This window comes from Hypanus sabinus, chromosome 27 (genome assembly GCF_030144855.1).
Source record: "Hypanus sabinus isolate sHypSab1 chromosome 27, sHypSab1.hap1, whole genome shotgun sequence".
Classification (NCBI taxonomy): domain Eukaryota; kingdom Metazoa; phylum Chordata; class Chondrichthyes; order Myliobatiformes; family Dasyatidae; genus Hypanus; species Hypanus sabinus.
The window spans coordinates 10,603,985-10,622,522 of NC_082732.1; the positions used below are offsets into that span (position 1 = coordinate 10,603,985).

At 38.8% G+C, this 18,538-nt stretch overlaps 1 protein-coding gene across 5 annotated transcripts; it reads right to left on the reverse strand.

The window, feature by feature from the left end:
* Nucleotides 1–1,910: 1,910 nt before the first annotated feature.
* On the reverse strand, nt 1,911–14,715 carry tardbpa (TAR DNA binding protein a). 5 transcript variants are annotated; one of them, XR_009508167.1, is made up of 8 exons: nt 14,349–14,715; nt 12,481–12,644; nt 11,476–11,616; nt 9,335–9,505; nt 8,303–8,447; nt 5,712–5,831; nt 2,827–3,002; nt 1,911–2,712 (listed from the first exon to the last, which is right to left on the reverse strand). XR_009508167.1 is itself a non-coding variant. In XM_059951735.1 (6 exons), exons 1-6 carry the CDS (start codon nt 14,584–14,586, stop codon nt 5,773–5,775), a joined length of 918 nt encoding a protein of 305 aa, XP_059807718.1. In that variant the 5' UTR covers nt 14,587–14,714; the 3' UTR covers nt 4,728–5,772. The 5 variants fall into 5 exon arrangements, 2 of the variants coding, with proteins under 2 accessions (XP_059807718.1, XP_059807717.1); XR_009508168.1 differs by lacking the exon at nt 2,827–3,002; XR_009508166.1 differs by having other exon boundaries at nt 5,712–8,447.
* Between the last annotated feature and the right edge of the window lie 3,823 nt (nt 14,716–18,538).

Genomic DNA, 18,538 nt, shown 5'->3' on the forward strand with positions numbered 1-18,538 from the left:
ATTCAGAAAGGGTGGTTGGTTCAGCTGCACCTTCCTGAAGTCTACAATTTCATTTTCTCTATGTTCAGGCTTGGGTGTTCTCATGCCAATCCACTTCCTCTCTATAATGCCTTGAAATCATTCTTCATAAGGCCAACCACTGTTGTGTCATCCACAAACTTAGTGATAGGATTTGAGCTGGATCCTGCATCAGCAGTGGGAGGGCCAGTGTTCAGTGTAATGGGACTAAAGATGGTGCTGCCCACACAGAATATGGTCTCATTGTTAAAAAAAACATATCTATTTGCAGAAGGGAGTATTGAGACCCAGTGAGGACAGTTTACCCACCAGTTTATGAGGTACGATGGCGAACACTGAACTGGGCTTTAACAGCAGGCTGGCATACGAGACCCAATTTTCCAGGTGGAACAGAACAGAGGCCACTGCATCATCAGTATCAATTTGAGCAATAAGCAAACTGGAGCGGGTCCAATGTAGCCAGGAGAAAGGCTTTAATGCGCTCCACAACTAGCCACTCGAAGCATTTAATGGTTGATGTTAATGCTACCACACAAGTGATTTAAGGCAGCCTACTATCACTGCCTCTGGCACTGGAATGGTTTCTGCCTTAAATGGAGGGGACAATGGATTGTTCCAGAGATGTTTAATACAGCACATGGTACAATTGATAAAACATAAGCAGCAGCATAAATAGTATATGCTGTGCTTCACACCCCAGCCACTTAGTACTACTGTAAATGGGGAATTTTTTTGTCCAAAGGGCTCATTTGCATACCGGGACACTAGTGGCTTCATTGGGTTATCTAAAACTACTGTCATTCCTCAAAACTACAACCAACTTTCTAAGGCACTAACTTCAGGACACAGGATGTAATCAACAATCCTACTATCTCCACCATGCCACCTTCACACTTGCCAGACAGTAGGTACAGAACAGCTACTTCCTTTGAACCACTGGCTTCTTGAACAAACCTGCATAAACCTCACTATAGCACTACAAAGCACTCTTTCCCCCACTAATTGTGTTCCTCCTCAATACACTGTTTTCCCTGTGAATGACATGCATCTCAAACATGCCTGAGGATGCTACAAGTTTTTAACTGCACCTAGGTACACATATACTTATGGACATGACAGTTAACTCCATTTTGACTTTATCCAATACCCTTGTGTGTAGAAATCTATTAATGTTTTCAGAGAAATTGACCTCCAAAGGACACCACCATCCCCAAATTCATTCAGAGGAAAATAGCAACTTTCTTCCAACTACCAGACTTTAGTTAATTAATCATTTATCATTCACATCTGGAACTATTGAATCAGGGCAAAGACCTGCAGTCCTTCAACTGAGGAATTGCCTAAATTTAAGCAGAAAATAATCACAATCTGCAATGCAGCTTCGCTGGAATTATGAAAATTCTAGGGATTAAGCAATTTATATTACAATTAGGAGAATTCAGTTAAAATTTCATAATGGATTACATAAGTGCCAAACGATCTTCAAAGCTAAAAAGTTAAAACAAAAAAGATTGGGTGCAAACTACATGGCATTAGGGAATGACTATCCTTTCATGTAAGAAGTACAACTTAACATAAAACTGAGCAGGTGAAATAATTTTAACAAATCTGATCTGGCTGTAATAACTACTGATTACATACAAGGCAGACTAATAATGTCAGAAATGTAAAATGAATTCAAGATACTTAACTGGCAGCAAACCCATCTAATTGTTACTGGAGTAATGTATTTTTTACCCAGTCCAAAAGTTAGAAGTATCTTGAATGAGAATTGTAAACATCCTGACAAATCTAAATATACAAGGTACTTACATTAGTAGACCAAAGCACACACATCTATAATTAGCTTTTATGATTTAAAGAACCAAATTAAAAGAGCCAAAACACGGCAACAAAATTAAAGTGGATTTAATAGAATGATTGTGAAAGGTAGTACAAGTTTTGGTTGGGGTGTTAATCCCCCTATACATGATCGATTACCTTTTTAATGACAAATACTTGTGATTGAAATATAGGTGGTCATTGCTGAGGCAACATCTGAAATAGCATGCACTTTTACTCTACCCAAGGATAATATGCTGAGGGAATGGCCAAGATTCTTAAAGAAACCATTTATACATATAAATTAGGAATAGGTCAATTGGCTCCCCAAGCTGTATCAATTTAATAAGATCATGGCTAATTAAACCAACACGTTCTTATTAACCTGGCACACCCTTGCATATTCCAACTATTTTGTGAAGTTAGAGCTATATTGCATGCGTTTCTTTCACATGAAGTAAAAGTGTATTTTAATTTAACTGAGAAGTAATAAGCACAAAGAACCTACCTTATAGCCAGAGGTACAGAAATCTTTGTCCCCAAGTAGCAAATTCATCCACGCAGGCAATATAATTGCTTAGTGTGAATGATACTTTGAGCACATCGCCCATTCTGAATAGCTAAAATACATTTGCTTTGGTTACGCATGTTTAGATATTTTGTGAAATCAATCAAGGTTCTTTTTCAGATTTTGGTGAGATAATTCTACACAAATGCACATAAGCCTAGTTTTCCAAAGTTCATTTCAGATTTTGTAGAACCTTGACCATAGATTGGATGGGAGTGCCTTTCAATCATTCTGGAGCCAAAGCAGGAAGAGACCAAATGGAAAATCAAGCTGCACAGAGCAGTTGATGAGAAGTCATCTTCACCCTAAAAAAAAACATTATAGCAGACAGCAAATTATCAATCCTTAAGTTAGTTTTTTTTTATGGATGTTTCTTATGCCCCTCTGCAGTTAATGCAAATCCTGTGTAATGAAATTACCTTTGAATATCTTTGGTAGATTTAATATACATAATTTTCCAGCAAGGTCCAGGACATGGCACCTATTTGTTTTAGTGGAGCTCTTTACAGCATTTGGATTCCTTTACAAACACAGTAGAAAACTTTGAAAATAGTGTAGGTATCTCAACATGGAATGCAGCTGAAAATTGCTTATCCTGCAGTAGAAACCATAATAGAAACAAAAGGTGTTAAAAGGGAAAACTTTCCCAAAAACACTGCTTCAATAAAATTGATGCAACTGCCCCTCTAGTACAGCATATTTTGTCAGTTTGCCTAAAAAACAGAATGTATTTAAGGATGGGAGTCTATTGGGAGCAAAGAAAATTAAGGAAACAGCAGGTTGTGATCAAAAATCCTGTATACAAAAAGATTTACCATAGGTCTGCAGTGTGTCTTGATCAAATATTCCAAAGTGAAGAAAACCTACAATAGGTTTGCAAGTAATTCTGCATTAAAAAATATTTAATCATAGTGCAGGTCAAATGCAACAACCCCTGGAGCACCAGAAGTTTTAATATGTAAGCTTGTGCTGCATATATACAAAATATGTTCAATCATACTTGGACTGAAAAATCACAATAAAAATGTACTCCAAAAATTTACATCATGCATTGGCTTTCGAACGTTTGAAATACGATGACAAGGTGGAAAGTGCCTTGATATAGAAGGCAAAATAAATGCAAAAACCTCATGTAGTTGTAGAACCATGTGTAACACATGTTTTTAAAAATCACAGTAAAGATATAGTAAAGAATCACTTTACTGATGCACTAAATGCTCAGGAAGTTTCAACTGAACAGCTAATTAATCACTGTGTGTAGTCTCTATACATAGGGAAACCCCAAAGCCAATCTCACAGATGAGATAAACTAGTTAAACATATTTTGGCAGTTTTGCATGTTGGATACACGATAGCCTGGATACTGGGACCAAAAACTGCCAGATAATAAATTATCCTGGAGTCCCAATGGTCTTTTGGGTTCTATACTTAACTGGAAATGTTACAAAATATTTACACATTTCTTTCCTCTACTACCCATTCCAAGAACAAATCTAATTTTCTCAAAACATTGACAGTAATTGAATGAATTCGAAACAATATTTCTTTGAAACAAAAGAAATTGTCTAACCTTTGCCAAAGGATCTCCAACAGGTGAACTCAAAAGGGCTTTAACATTTAGCTGAATTGGTAGGCTAAGGCAGCTTGGTTCTTTGCTGCCAAAGTATTATGCTACAGCAACTTAATGAGAAATAGAAGTCAGTGTATTTTCTTTATTCTTGGAGTACCCATGAGTGCAACCTGAACATGTCAAATAAGAGCTAGGCTAAACATCTGCCAGGTTTTCTTAAATCAAACTTTCAGCTGAAGCTGCAAATGAATTACAGCTTTTATAAAATTAGGTCATTTGCTTCGGGTGGACTATTGTGACCGCAGATAAAAATCCCAGTTTAAAAGTTTGTAATTTTCCATTAGGAATGTCAACTTTAAACAAAATCTGACAAAAGTTCCCACTTAGAATTCCCAAATGAGATTTCTAAATAAACTTAAGATAACAGCATCAGTCAAGCAGTTAAAAATATCAAGTGATGACCAAATTCATATACATATAAGCATTACATACTTCCAAGCAGAACAAGGCAATGGCCAAGTTCAATATTCAGTTTGCAAATAACTTGCCCAGTACTGAATTAGAAACACCCAATGTTTAAGCACAAGCTCAAAGATATCTAAAACTTCTAAAAAGGTATTTGTACTGTTAACCTGCAAAGACCCTGTAACACTATAAACTCTAACAATTAAACTCATTAACAATTCTTGTACTGCTTCAAGTTCATTTTTCTGCCTTATCATGTCAGAATACAGAGACAAGAATGTTCGGTCAAGTTAAATTTTTATTAAGAATTACCTAGTGACATTAAAAAAAGGGCTTCAAAACACACTTAACTCAAGCAGTCATTTATTATGCATTCGCAATAAACTCGCAAAAAACACAAACGTACACTCTTGTCCAAGATTGACACTGTGCTCACCCAAGTCATCTCTGGCAGGCAGCAATGCCACAATACACTCCACAGAATATTGTTCCTTCATAACACCACATCATTTCACTTATCCACACTTACAAATCAGTAATACAAAAATACATCACCAACCATTCGGCACACACAGTTAACAGGAAGGGAAGGGAAAGATACAAAATATCAGGGGTTGAAAACATAAGTAAAAACAGTAGTGGTCCTCTCTACAGATTTTAAGGACTGACTGGATGACATTAATTTACAATTAATTCAAGTTTAAAGTAAAACAATTTTATTGTGCACTTTTCATAATTAGAATGCTTACTTCAGTTGGAACATAAATTTGCAAAGGGTTGAATTCTAACCTATAACTTACAACTGAATGCTCTGAATTTTTGTGTTAACTGGAGAACAAAAATTTCTTGGTTTCAACCCCTGAAAATATTCATTTCACTGAACACATTCAACATTTTCCAATTACTCAAATTACAAGCAAATATCACCACTCCAAAGTCTTTTCCCTCATCAGCCACGGACGTCCTTTGTGAATACAAGAAAATCATTCGTACTGTATCCCACTTCTCCTCTGCATTCTCTCACCATGCCAAGGGATTGAGAGCCACATCTTGCCATGTTTAATAACGCCATAATGCAACACCAAGTCTCTGCATGCGCTCTCTCCTTCATCGCTCATACTAGCCCTCTCATTCGCTGGCACCACCATAGCATCAATCCCACACCAGGCTTCAACTTAAGTCACCACAGCTCTGTATTACATCTTGTTTCACAGGGCTGATAAACGAATCGATGAAAAGAACAGTAGAGGACAAAAATGGAACACCCACCGTGGTCCCTTTGAATACAACCTGCAACTCCATGCAGCCTGCAGTTATGTGGCGAAATGGTTTAGAGAAAGCATTTTCTATACATGTGTAGATGCTCATGCCCGGAAATCCAGAACATGCCTTAAAAAAAATTTCAATTTATGAAAACTCTACATAATATTCCATTAAACATAAGATCTAAATTTAGCACTCTTATTTAAAAAGATTTCTACACAGCACTCTCCATTTCCTATTTGTAACTCCCCAAACCATGATATAATGGATACTCTTTCACATTCTTCCTTTGGTTTGCAGTGCTAGTAAAGAGTACTCAGCACTGAAAGTTAATCCTCTTAAATTTTAAAGTGGACAGTACAGAATGTAATAAAAATAACCCAGGGCACACAAATCATTACTGGACACTGATGAGCATTCTGTGCAAAGAAGTCAAACTGGAATGCCAGTAGTTCAAATTCAACACTGCAGATTAACAAGATTATCTACAGCAAAGGTCTTTTCTGATTTACCCATACTGTTCATAGGTGAAATTGTTTTGATGTGCGTAACATGAATGGAAGTGATATTTGCCAGCACAAAGCCAAGAAAAATGTTTCAAAATATGTTAAACCTGGCAATATTTAAAATTGTGACAGCCTGCAAGTTATCCAATTATCAAGAAACTGGTGCACATTGCAACTTTGAAATACCTCATTAAAAAAAAAGTTTTTAAACCTTAACTCAGTCACATACAATTTGTTTTCCAAAACCTCTGCCCACAGCCTTACAGATATTTGCTTGAACACCAAAAGTCAATGGGAAAGCATCCCAAGTACAATAGTAGCTTCTTTGAAGAGATTACTCCTAATTGTATTGAAGGAATAATGGCAAATTGGTTATCAATACAAGGAGAGACACAGCAAAGAGGCATGGAAAGCAGGTGCAGATTATCCAAATCGTAGGTCAAATTATCAGCCTAGAAAGACGTAATGCGTGATACAAATATAAATATTAAGCGATCTTTTACAAGTCAATATCCTTTTTAAATATCTGCAATCCTTTGGGTGATTGAACGCTACTGAAAACCACCATCAATGCACTTGTAAAAAAATAACTTGTCAAGAGCTTTCACCCCTCCAACATAAAATTACATTTCACTCAGAAAATTAGTTTCTAAGGAGAAAATAATAATCCTTCTGAGGTACAGGCGCCACAAGTGGGACATTAAAGATTCACTATTTTGGGGGGGGGGGGGGGGAGAAGAGAGAAAGAAGGGAAGAATTGGGGAATTGAATATAACCAGATGCAATGGATTACTTAGCTCAGGTTTCTAACATTTGGCCCTACGAAATGCCTTTTCACCAACTCCCTCCTTCATGGAAATTCTATGAGCCAATTTCAAAAAATTCTATGAGCAGACTGGGAAGGAAGTTCACCTACATTCAATGTTAGCTTTGTTCAAATACATGTCTAGTGTCAGGAAGACTGACAATGGAGACAATGCAGTGCCAACCACTTGGAGCAAATGCCTTTAAGTGCTATCGTGATCAGCAGTCAATAATAGGGGACTGGTGATGGCACTTGGTCTACATAATTGGAAAGAATTTGACTGAAAACACATTTCCCCAATTTAGTTTAGATTTGTCTCAGATAAATACAAAGTACAGCCTGGGTTGGGAGAAAATATTCAACCAATTTAAAAAAGTCATTTTGATACAATGACAGCGCTGCTACAAAAATATGCAATTTAGCAAGGTAGAAATCTTTGTCACTTGGGAGGTAAACTGCACCTCACTTGAGTGGCTGAAGTCACAAATTCATAACCTGCAGCAAGAATGAAATAACTGGCCTCCCCATGCTGCTGAACACTAACTTGGACATAGTATCAAATTCTTAACACAACTGGGGAGGTAAGGTTCTCAGGAGGATTAACAAATGTGTGCGTATACGAAGTACAGATCATTAGTTTAAGAACTAAAACTCATGACAGAACTACATACTACAGTACGAGTCAGGAACAGGAAGAAGCATTTCCAAAATGCAAGTTCAATTGCTTATTAGTGATTCTCAAAATTTACCTCATCGTCAAGTGTCTTAAATGACAATTCCAAGTAACCACTAAAAACTTTTCAATTATGTAGCAGAAAAAGTTTGTGAAAACCTACTTTTGTTTTTACTTACCATTATTCAAATCTCTACTCTTCCTCCACATTTGCTAAGGACCTATAAAACTTACATTCCCCACCCTGATGATTTGGACTCCATACTGGATCCAAAACCAGAGCTGAAACCAGGACCACCAGAATTTGATGCTGACCCCCAACCTAATGCACCAGAATTTGAACTATAAGAATTATTATTAGTTCCAAATGGCTGATTCTGCTCTCTTGGCACATTACCCTGATTTTGTTGTGGGTTTGCCCCAGCTGCCCCAGATTGGTTCTGTTGACTAGCCAACATTCCCATCATTCCCCAACTACTCTGCAAGGCCGCCTGGGCAGCCGCCATCATTGCTGGATTGATGCTAAAAGCTCCAAAATTCATTCCACCCCCACTCATGTTACTATTTGGACTGCCACCTAATCCTCCACCACCTCTGTTATTTCCAAACCCACCCTGATTGCCAAAGCCTCCCTGGCTGTTTGTGAATCGTCCTCTATCTAGCTGTTGTCTAGCATTCAGATGCTTAGGTTCCGCATTGGAAATATGCACGCTGACCCCTTTAATGATCAGATCTTCACCACACAGAGACTGGGCAACCTGTGGAAGAAAGCAAACCACCATGGAATTATGCAAGATATCATTAATAAATAAGCGTTAACCACACAACTCTATTCAGCTCATAACAATACAGAATCCCTCTAAGTTAACAAATAAGTACACATTTTAAAAACAGATAAATAAGTACTAACAGTGACAGGAAAAGTACCCTTCATATAATGCTTAAACATAATTATTCCTGATGTTGCTCCCAGATTTACAGCAAATAATGACATAGCTCAAAAAAGCTTACAATTATAGCTGTACAATCTGCCTATAGACAGCTTGAAAGTTCCTTCATAAACATGCACCTATAGTGCAGAAACCGAGTACCAAAATAATAAAAACATAGGATTATGGTTTGAAAATTATTGTTGATCTTATTAAATGTTTCTACAAATGCCAGATTAAAGCAATGAACAGTAAACTATATTGCCTGATAAAAGTCCTGAAATTGGTCAAAAGTACACCACTTAGTTTGGTTAAGGTTCACGTGAAAAAAGGAACATTAAGGCTCTTCCACTGGGAATAAATTGGACTTTAAATCATGTATAGGGACCTACTTTTATGTGAAATTAATGACCAATTTAATGTGCAATGATATGGAATAAAAAGTCACTAGAGACAAACTATGTGGCCCCACACACTTTTTGCATCATCTTTCATGGCATGTCGCAATTTGGTACTTCACATTCAAGTTTGCAAATGTGATCGGATTATCAGATACTGCCTCAGAGTTGAGGTATACTGCAAACTTTGGATCCATTTCCCCAACTTTTTTTCTCAAAACCACCTAACATTTTTTTTAAAGCAGACTTTTGAGAACTTATTGAAACCTTAGAAAACCTGAAACACCAGTTCAGCATTTCACATTTATAAAAACCTACCTGGTCATCAGCAAATGTGACAAAAGCAAAAGCACGAAAAGGTTTTGGTATAAATACATCCGTCACATCTCCAAACTGGGAAAAGAACTGGCGAAGCTCATCAGCACTCATGTCCTCTGTGCAACGACCCACAAACACTTTTCTGCTTCTTAAAGGCTCATCTGCATTTTGCTGCAAAAGTAAGATTGCAGATCTGTTATCAAAATGTTTTTGAACACAAGAGATTCTACAGATGCTGGAAACCTATAGCAACTCACGCAATATGATGGAAGATTCAGCAGGTCAGGCAGCATCTCTGAAGGGGAATAAAAAGTCAGTGTTTCGAGCAGAAATCTGAAGGGTCTTGGCATGAAACATTGGTAATTCTCCTCCAAAGCACTGCCTGATCTGCTAAGTTTCTCCAGTATTTTGCATGTTAGTTACAATGGATTCTTTCTTGGTGAAAACAAATTTACTGCACAAGAAGAGGGTCTGGAACTTCAGTGGTTTTGGACTAGATTAGTTTCAAGGCTACTAATACCTTAAGTTACAACAAATTAAATCTGGCAAACTAAGAATAGTTAATTAAAGGGAGTGCAGGATCTGAGACCCTGAGGAAAGAGTGTTGACAAGTAAAAACCAACTGGTGAGCCAACTGCTGACACCAGGATTTCTGAGTAGCTCAATGATTCGAAGTATATTTATTAATCAAAGAATGTATAAATTATACAACCTTGAGATGTTTGCTAACAGACCATCACAAAGCAAGGAACCCGACAGAACCCAATTTAAAATAGAAACCAGCCCCTGGAGAGATAAAACTGAAAACAAATCATGATAACAGCAGCAGCAGCATTCTGAATGAAATTGAGTCCGTAGATCCAAGTTCCTGGAGTAGCCCATAGCCTCGATATTCAGTTCATATTAGCAGAAAAATCACCAACATGTAACACAGCAGCCAGCCTCAGGGAGTCTCACAGCCTTAGTGTTGTGGATAGAGAAGCCCTCAGTTGCAGTAATAGCTTCAACTGGATCCTGGAATTCCTTCCCCACTCTTCTTTGAAATTCTGAGGCAGTTTTTCTTCAACCCATTAATGAATGTTCCTTAATTTTCCTCACACACCCCAAGCATAACTTAATACATTAACTAGCTACAGTGCTAATTTCTCCCAGTTTAGAATGGAAGCAGAACCAGGCAGGAACCTACTGGAATGCAATTGCCAAGAGCTGGAATTATTTTTCTTGCAACATATTCAACAGGTTTTCTACTTATAAATGGTTTCAATCACTTGTCCTGACATTCTTAAAACTCACACAATCCTTTGACAATTATTTTACATTGAATGAGCATGGGAAGAATAAAAAATTGAAGCAGAGAATATTTAAGACCAAGGAGGGGTTCAAAGCTCAAGATAGTTTAGATTAATGCAGTATGAAGCTATTAAGCACTTTATACCAGACTGATTAACTGCAAAACATAATCTGTACTCAAAGAACATACCACCTGATTTCTCAAGTCTGTATCACCTTTTACCAACCTAATGGCTTATCCGATTTGCACCATTAAATGGCAATACAGTAATGAGCACATTTTTTTTTAAAGAGAGACTATTTTACTTACAATTAACACGTGAATGTTATTGAAGAGCAAAATTTCAGGGAATTTGAAAGATGTACAAAAGATATAGTATTACAGAAGGCCTTAAACCATCTGCAAATGTCAGAGCTGGAACAAAGAAAAATTGCTTTTAGAATTGTAATGCAATAGGATACTGGCCACTTCAAAAAGAAATAAAAAGCCAATTTAATTTGATGAAAACAAAAATGATGTAGGCAAATTTGTAAGCAAACCAGTAGAAACCTTCATGCAGAGGTGCTGGAACTAGTCTCAGTACTCTCTATAAGACAGAGATAGGGAAAACCAAAGCTAGAACTCCCCTGACAAAGCAGTAAACCAATGTGTGACAGATGGCAGGTTCTTAATGCAAGGCAGAACCTGGCAATAATAGCAAACTGAAAGAATAGAGTTTAAAAAAAAATGACAGTTTGCATGGAAATAATTTGCTTTCAGCTTTATGTTAGCAACTTTTTTTGCACTCTAGAAAAATGTCACTGCAAACCAACTAATAACCTAGTTGAGGGGAGAAGTAAAAGCTTTCTACCTTGGAATTGGGGAGTTTACAATCACACCATCGTCCATCAATCATGTGTCGCTGTGACATCACTTTCACTTGAGTTTCATATTCTGTGAATCTGACAAAGCCAAAGCCTTTTGAATTCCCAGTCTTGGTATCTCTTTTCACCTGTGAGAATAAGAAAGTATTTAAAAAATATAAATAGGTGACAACTTGCTAGAAGTCCGTGTACAACAAGTACTAACTAGTTCTATCATTTCTATTTAAAGCCTAAATTCAAAAGCAACTTCAATCTCAGCACACCAATTAGGAAGGATAAAATCTATTCAACATAAAAACCCATCTTCAAGATACTACAAACAGCAATACAATCAAAACAGATGACAACACCATAGCAGCAAGTAACATTGCCGCTTCACAGCTTTAGAAACCCAAGATCCGTCCAAATTTTGGTGCCTTAAGTTCATGTTTTTGTGATGACTGCATCATTTTCTGAGTTCTCCCCTCCCCCCACCACAAAGATGGGGTTTACGATTAACTGGCTATTGTAAATTACCCTTTGATGTAAATTAATATCCAAAAGAATGAAAAGTTAATTGATGGGCTGTGCCATGGAGAATAAATTGCCAGATAAGAGTACAACAAGGAGGGAAATGGGACAAGTCAATGTGGAGACCGACAGGACCAATGGCCTTTTCTACATCATTGCTAGAAAAGGGCAACTTGCTTCAAAAGCAGTAAAATCCTAAAAAAAATTTACGACCTGAAGTATGAACAAAATGTCAGATTTCATTTATACGCAATATGGCCAAAAAATGTTTTAAAGCATTCAAAATTAAATATGCTACCTTCCTCTCTTACCAGCTAAGAGAAAAATTACAAGCAGAATAATGACTTCCCAGTTTTGAATAAACTCAATAAAGTGCATAAACTGCAAAATCTACATGATACAGCACTAAAATGGAGTTAAAATTTGCTGCCAAAGCACATGTAGTACTTACAATACAATGCCACCTGAGACATGAACCTCACCTGCACCATAATGACTTCACCAAAAGTACTGAAGTAATCTTTTAAATCCTGCTCTGTTGTCTTCCAGGGAAGGCCAAGAACAATAAGGTCTGATGTCTTCTGAACTGCTCTCTTCACCTTCACAGCTGAAGATGCATCCGTTTCATCCATTTTCCTTTTGTTGTCTAAATACAGTGATAAATATGCAAGCGCTTAGAAGGTGTTTAGCACTTCTGGATTGCTATTGGAAAAGACTATTTCAACTTTTAGATTGCTATGGAATGAAAACATTTTCAATAAAACATCATGGAAAATGGAGCAGTGTACGAGTCATTATAGACATTCACATGTAAACATTAACACTAATATTTATGCTCATGCATTTAAACTGGGTTCCATATCCTTTTTCCAAGTCACCAGTTAAAAATACTGAAGTATTTTCCATCACTCTACAATTATCTCCCACATCTGTTGCAGCAAATGCAGAGAGAATTGTAATTTTATCAATTATTCTGCATTTGAATCATTCCAGATGAATTCTTATTAAAGGTCTACCTGACATTCGTGCCCATTTGCTTTTAAAACTAACTGCAATCCTTTGCAAAAAGTTGCTTTATCCTCCAACTCAAACGTTCCCATGTAGCTCTGAATTCTTCGCCAACTTGTTCAGTTGGGTTTTAAGAAATCTGCCAAATGAAAACAAAACCCCTCTCCTCCTTTGCTTAGTCTCCTTTCGTTATAAAACCCCTCACCAATTGCCCTGTACTTCCCACTATAAAGTATATCCCCAAAGCAGAATAGGGTGCCTTATCACAAAAAAAATCAATAGCCCTTTTGATGAGTGGATTTTGCTACTGTGTCACCAACTGCCATCAAGTGAAGTGCCCCGAGGCCCCTAGTTTCTGTGACTTGCACCCTCAGAGCACACTAATAAATCCCACAAGGGATAATTTGATTGGAGAAACCTCAAGCCATTGTTACATGCCAGTTTGACATTGCAGCAATGGATGCAGGAGGATACAACTCCAAGGAAGGGCTTTCTGGACACAAACAAAACAGTAGCACATTCTATATTTTAACATAAAAGGACAAAAATAATCAAAGGAATAGAATCCTGAAATCTGCAATCTGGTGTGTCTACCTTATACTAGAACTCAGAAGACAGTGGATCATATACAAAAATCTTATTGTGGAAATCTGAAACAAAAAATGACACGTCTCCTACAATAAAAATACTGGGAACGTTCAGAAAATGTCAGAATCTTCGGAGAAGGAAGCATCCCTCCCTCATCTATTGAAAGCTACCTTTTTTCTCCCCACCTCATCAACAACCTACTGCTTATTGTCACATGTATCTAGCAACTGGGATAGATGCACGATGACGTCCAGAAGTGTGAGGGGTGTGCAAAGGACAGGGTTCTGACCTAAATCAATATCCCTCTATACATGCTGTACGATGCAGAGTTCCTCCAGAACTCTGTTGCAGATTTCAGCATTTGCAGTGTCGGGTGTCGAGAACTGGACAGATCTGTTCCAAGACGAGTCAAGATGGTTGTTCTTATCAGCACATTATATTCTGCATTTTCCCTTTTTTGTCCTATACTACCTCGATGTACCTGTGCACAGCACGACCTGTGTGAACTACATGCAAAACAAAAGGCTCCTGTGACAATCATAAACGAAAGCTGTTCCTGCAGCAAATAGAGATGAAAGGAAAGCAAGCTATCTTTCTTTAAGATGTTGGGGAGCGTCTGGAAAAGGATGAATATTTTCCCGTTCACAGATTCTCCCCGATTTACAGGTAATTTCCAACATGAATTTTACTAGGAGCAGTAGCAAGCGCGGCCTGCGCCGCCGCCGCCGCCTCCCCCCACCGGACAAGGCCGCACCTTTCGGGTAGTTGACCACATAGACGAGGTTGCCCCAGCCGTTATCAGGGGCGTGCAGTATACCCTCGACCAGGCGCACCCCGCGCATACACTGGTTGTCGGGGTTGCGGTAGCGAAGGCCGCACGCCCCCGGGAACTGCGCCGTCACCGTGGAGAGCAGCACCGTGCCGTCGTCTTCCGACGGGATCTCCATCGGCTCCTCCGACTCCTCTTCAGCTACACGGATGTACTCTGCCATGGCCAGGCTGCAGATTGAAGCAAGAAAAGGGAGCGGCGAGTCGAGTTTCACGGAAAGCGGGCGAGCGCCGACCGTTCCCTCAGACACTAGCACAAAATGGAGGCGGTTGGCGCTCGACACGCGCTTTCAACCACTCCTGCGTGCCGCGTCATCAGCCCCTGGGCGAAGCGTCAGCTAAACCCGCGCAGCGCGTCACCACCTTTTGCGTGCAACGTCATCGCACCCTGCGGACGCTCTGCGACTATGGAGAAAGTCGCTGTTTGTGCCCTGGAACTTCATGTTTCTCGCTTTTCTACATGGTTCCTCTTGAGTTATTGTTAGGTGGGGGAAAGGATTGCACTTTGCTTGTTTCATATATAGCAAAGCGTTTGAGAAGGTCCGCATGGGGGGTTGATCAAGAAGCATTCGAGATGAGGTTGTAAATTGGATTAGACATTACCTTTGTGGGAGAAACGAGGCGGTAGATGGTTCCCACTCTGACTGGATGCCTGTTGTTTGCTGGGTCAGTCGTTATATTAACGATCCGGATGTGTTTATTTAGATCCGCAAATTTGCCGATGACACCAAGATTGGGGCTTTAGTGGACAGTGAGGAAGGTATGGCTCACAGGGGGATCTGGACCGGCTGAAATAATCAGAATCAGACTTTAATCGCCAAGTACCTGTGCACATACAAGCAATTTACTTCCGGCAAATGTTGTCTCTCTGCTCATAACAATAATAATGATAAATATAAATGAAAATATAGATTATACATACAGGTAGTGCAATCCAAGTAATAGCCGACAGTTAACCGGCAGTTAACTGTTCAGCAAAGTGACCGCAGTAGGGAAAAAATTTCTCCAGTGCCTATTAGTCTTAGTCTGGAGGGATCTGAAGCGCCTACCAGACGGAAGCAGTTCAAACAGTCCGTGCGCAGGATGGAAGGAGTCCTTTATGATGTTCCCCACCCTCTTCTTCAACCTGGAAGAGTACAGGTCCACAATAGAGGGCAGGGAGGCTCCAATGATGCGCTCGGCAGTCCTCACTGTGCGCTGTAGTCTGGTTCTATCCTGCTTGGTGGCGGCTCCAAACCACACAGTGATGGAGGTGCACAGGACAGACTCAATGACTGCAGTGAATGGTAAATGGCAAATGGAATTTAATGCAGATAAGTGTGAGGAGTTGCACTTTCAGTAGGACCTACTTTACACGGTGGGGTGGTCGGACACTGAAGAGTGTGGAGGAACAAAGGGATCTGGGAATACAGATCTATAATTCACTGAAGGTGGCATCACAAGTAGATACAGTTGTAAATAAAGCTTTTGGCACATTACCCTTCATAAAGCATTGTATTGAATACAAGAGTTCGGATGTTATGTTGAAGTTGTATAAGACTTTGGTGAGGTTTAATTTGGAGTATTGAATGCTGTTTTGGCCACCTGCCTATGGGAAAGATGTCAATAAGATTTAAAAAGTGCAGAGAAAACTTACATATATTAACCCCTTCATTCCTGGAATCATCCTTGTGAACCTCCACTGGATTCTCTACAATGACAATGCATCCTTTCCGAGATACAGGACCTCAAAGAGTTGACAATGCTCCAAGTGCAGCCTGACTAGTGTCTTATAAAGTCTCAGCATTATCTGCTTGTTATTATATTCTATTCCCCTTGAAATGAATGCCAACAATGCATTTGCATTCTTTACCACAGACTCAACCTGAAAATTAACCTTCTGGGAGTCCTCCATGAACATTCCCAAGTCCCTCTGCACCTCTGATGTTTGAATTTTCTCCCCATTTAGATAATAGTCTGCACGTTTATTCCTTTTACCAAAATGCATTACCGTACATTTCCCAACATTGTATTCCATCTGTCAATTTTTTGCCCATTCTTCCAATTTGTCTAAGTCCTTCTGCAATCGCATTGTTTCCTCAGCATTACCTACCCCTCCACCTAACTTCGTATGATCTGCAAACTTCGGCACAAACCCATCAATTCCATTATCTAAATCACCGACAAACAATGTGAAAAGTAGTGGTCATATATAACCTGTCATACATATAGGGTGTTCTATCTGTTACACAAGAAATGATATTCCTAATCAAATTACTTTTATCTTCAATTTACATTTTAAGCTCATCATAGGTTGATGCTCCATTTTTAACTTTTTACAAAAGAGAATCTCTTCAAAAACTTTTCCATTTTTTGATAAACTGTACATAAGCCATTAGCAATCCCTCATTTTCTCGCACAGCTGTATCCCAAATTCTGTTTTATGTAGCTCTATGCACAGTTGATACTCAATGTCTTCACTTGTTTCATCAATATGATGAGCTACATTTTGAGAACAGTGGTGAGCACTTCTGATAAATCAGGCATTATTGATCTTTCACCAATTGTATGAGATTTTCCATACATTGCTATCATTTTGCAAATGTTATAAGGAGCAATGAGACCACTATCAAGGTCATTTTTAGCTTTCTTGGCAAATGACAAGAGTGCAACTCTTTTCAATGGCTTCTTTTATCTTCTGGAACTGAGCAATACCATAAGAAGACTTTTCAGGGTGTCTTTTACAGAATTGTTCCTGCAATCTTGATGGTTTCATGTCTTCATTTGACAGTACAGTATTACAAATAAGATGCATGGGGTGTTGCAGATTTGAAAGAAACAGAATAAAACCATACTCCAGGTATATAACATTGTATTGATGCACTTTCTGTAGTTTCTCTTTCTTAGCAAGATAAAAATTCAAGGCTTCACTGCCTTCGTACTCATAGAGATCACGCCATATCCATTTATCCATCATTAATGGGCTAAACTAAAATAAAAATAACAGAAACTGGGAATGCCTATCAGGTGTTGATGGCGGCAGCAAGTTGACACAGTTGGAACAATGGTAGTGGCACGTAAAGTAATGGCGATGCAAAGATGAAGACAGTCACAACCGTGAAAATTACATTGACAAGGATTCAGGTTGGAACCTGGGTGTTAGACGGGATAGAGCTGGTGTTCAGCAAGTTACCTTTATACTACTCCAGTTAGTGCGATTGACCAATTACGTAATAACGCCCAAAGATAGTTCTTGACTGCATATGTGAAGCTGAGGTTGCTTTGAACATCTCAAGAGGAAGCCTCGGAGTCCAGATGTTAACTGATTGGCTCTATTTCACCGTCTGGTTCTGGCCAGCACTGTGCCGTTGCAAAGTGAGAGGGTGTACTTGACATAACAATTGTTAAATTGTAGTAACTTGTTCCCTGCCACTAGACAAGGGGAACTATTGGGCACCCTGGCTACTAATTTCTGCATCCCCAACAATGTCTGTTTGGTTGGTAAGTCAGATGTCATTGCCGAGATTCAAACACATTGTGAAGATGAGTGCTCACCATCTGCAGAGCTATGGTTCTTCCTGTGCCTTTTTATTGAAAGTGTCTGCTCTATAATGGTTGATCATGTCTAGTGCTTCAACTTAAGGTGCCTCCAAGAATCTGGAAGGCTCCCTATGACTTCTGTTTCCCCTATCATCCCCTTAGAACACATAACCACTCCCTTCTGGAAGTGCCCCTGTTGGGAATCACTTTTCTACACTATCCACAACACCACCAACCTTGTTAATGATTTAATAATCATTTGCCTTCACATTCCTCTTATTAAATGCATGACTTCCTATTTTCCCATGCTAAAAACTATTTACCAAGTTTTAATCCACTAAGTTAACATTGTAGCAGAGTGAAGACAGCTTCATGGCTATAAGCCCTCCCTTAAAATTCATTGTCATTGGCAAAGACGTGGATATGTTTCATTCTGTTCTCTGCTTCAAATTATTAATATAAATACCAAAACATTGAAGGTAAAAACTTAACTCATGGACACTACAAGTTACATTCTTCCAGCCTGAAAAACAACTGTTGATCTTTGTGGCAACCTTCATGCTAATAGAAGAACATATGACCATAAGGCATACTTTC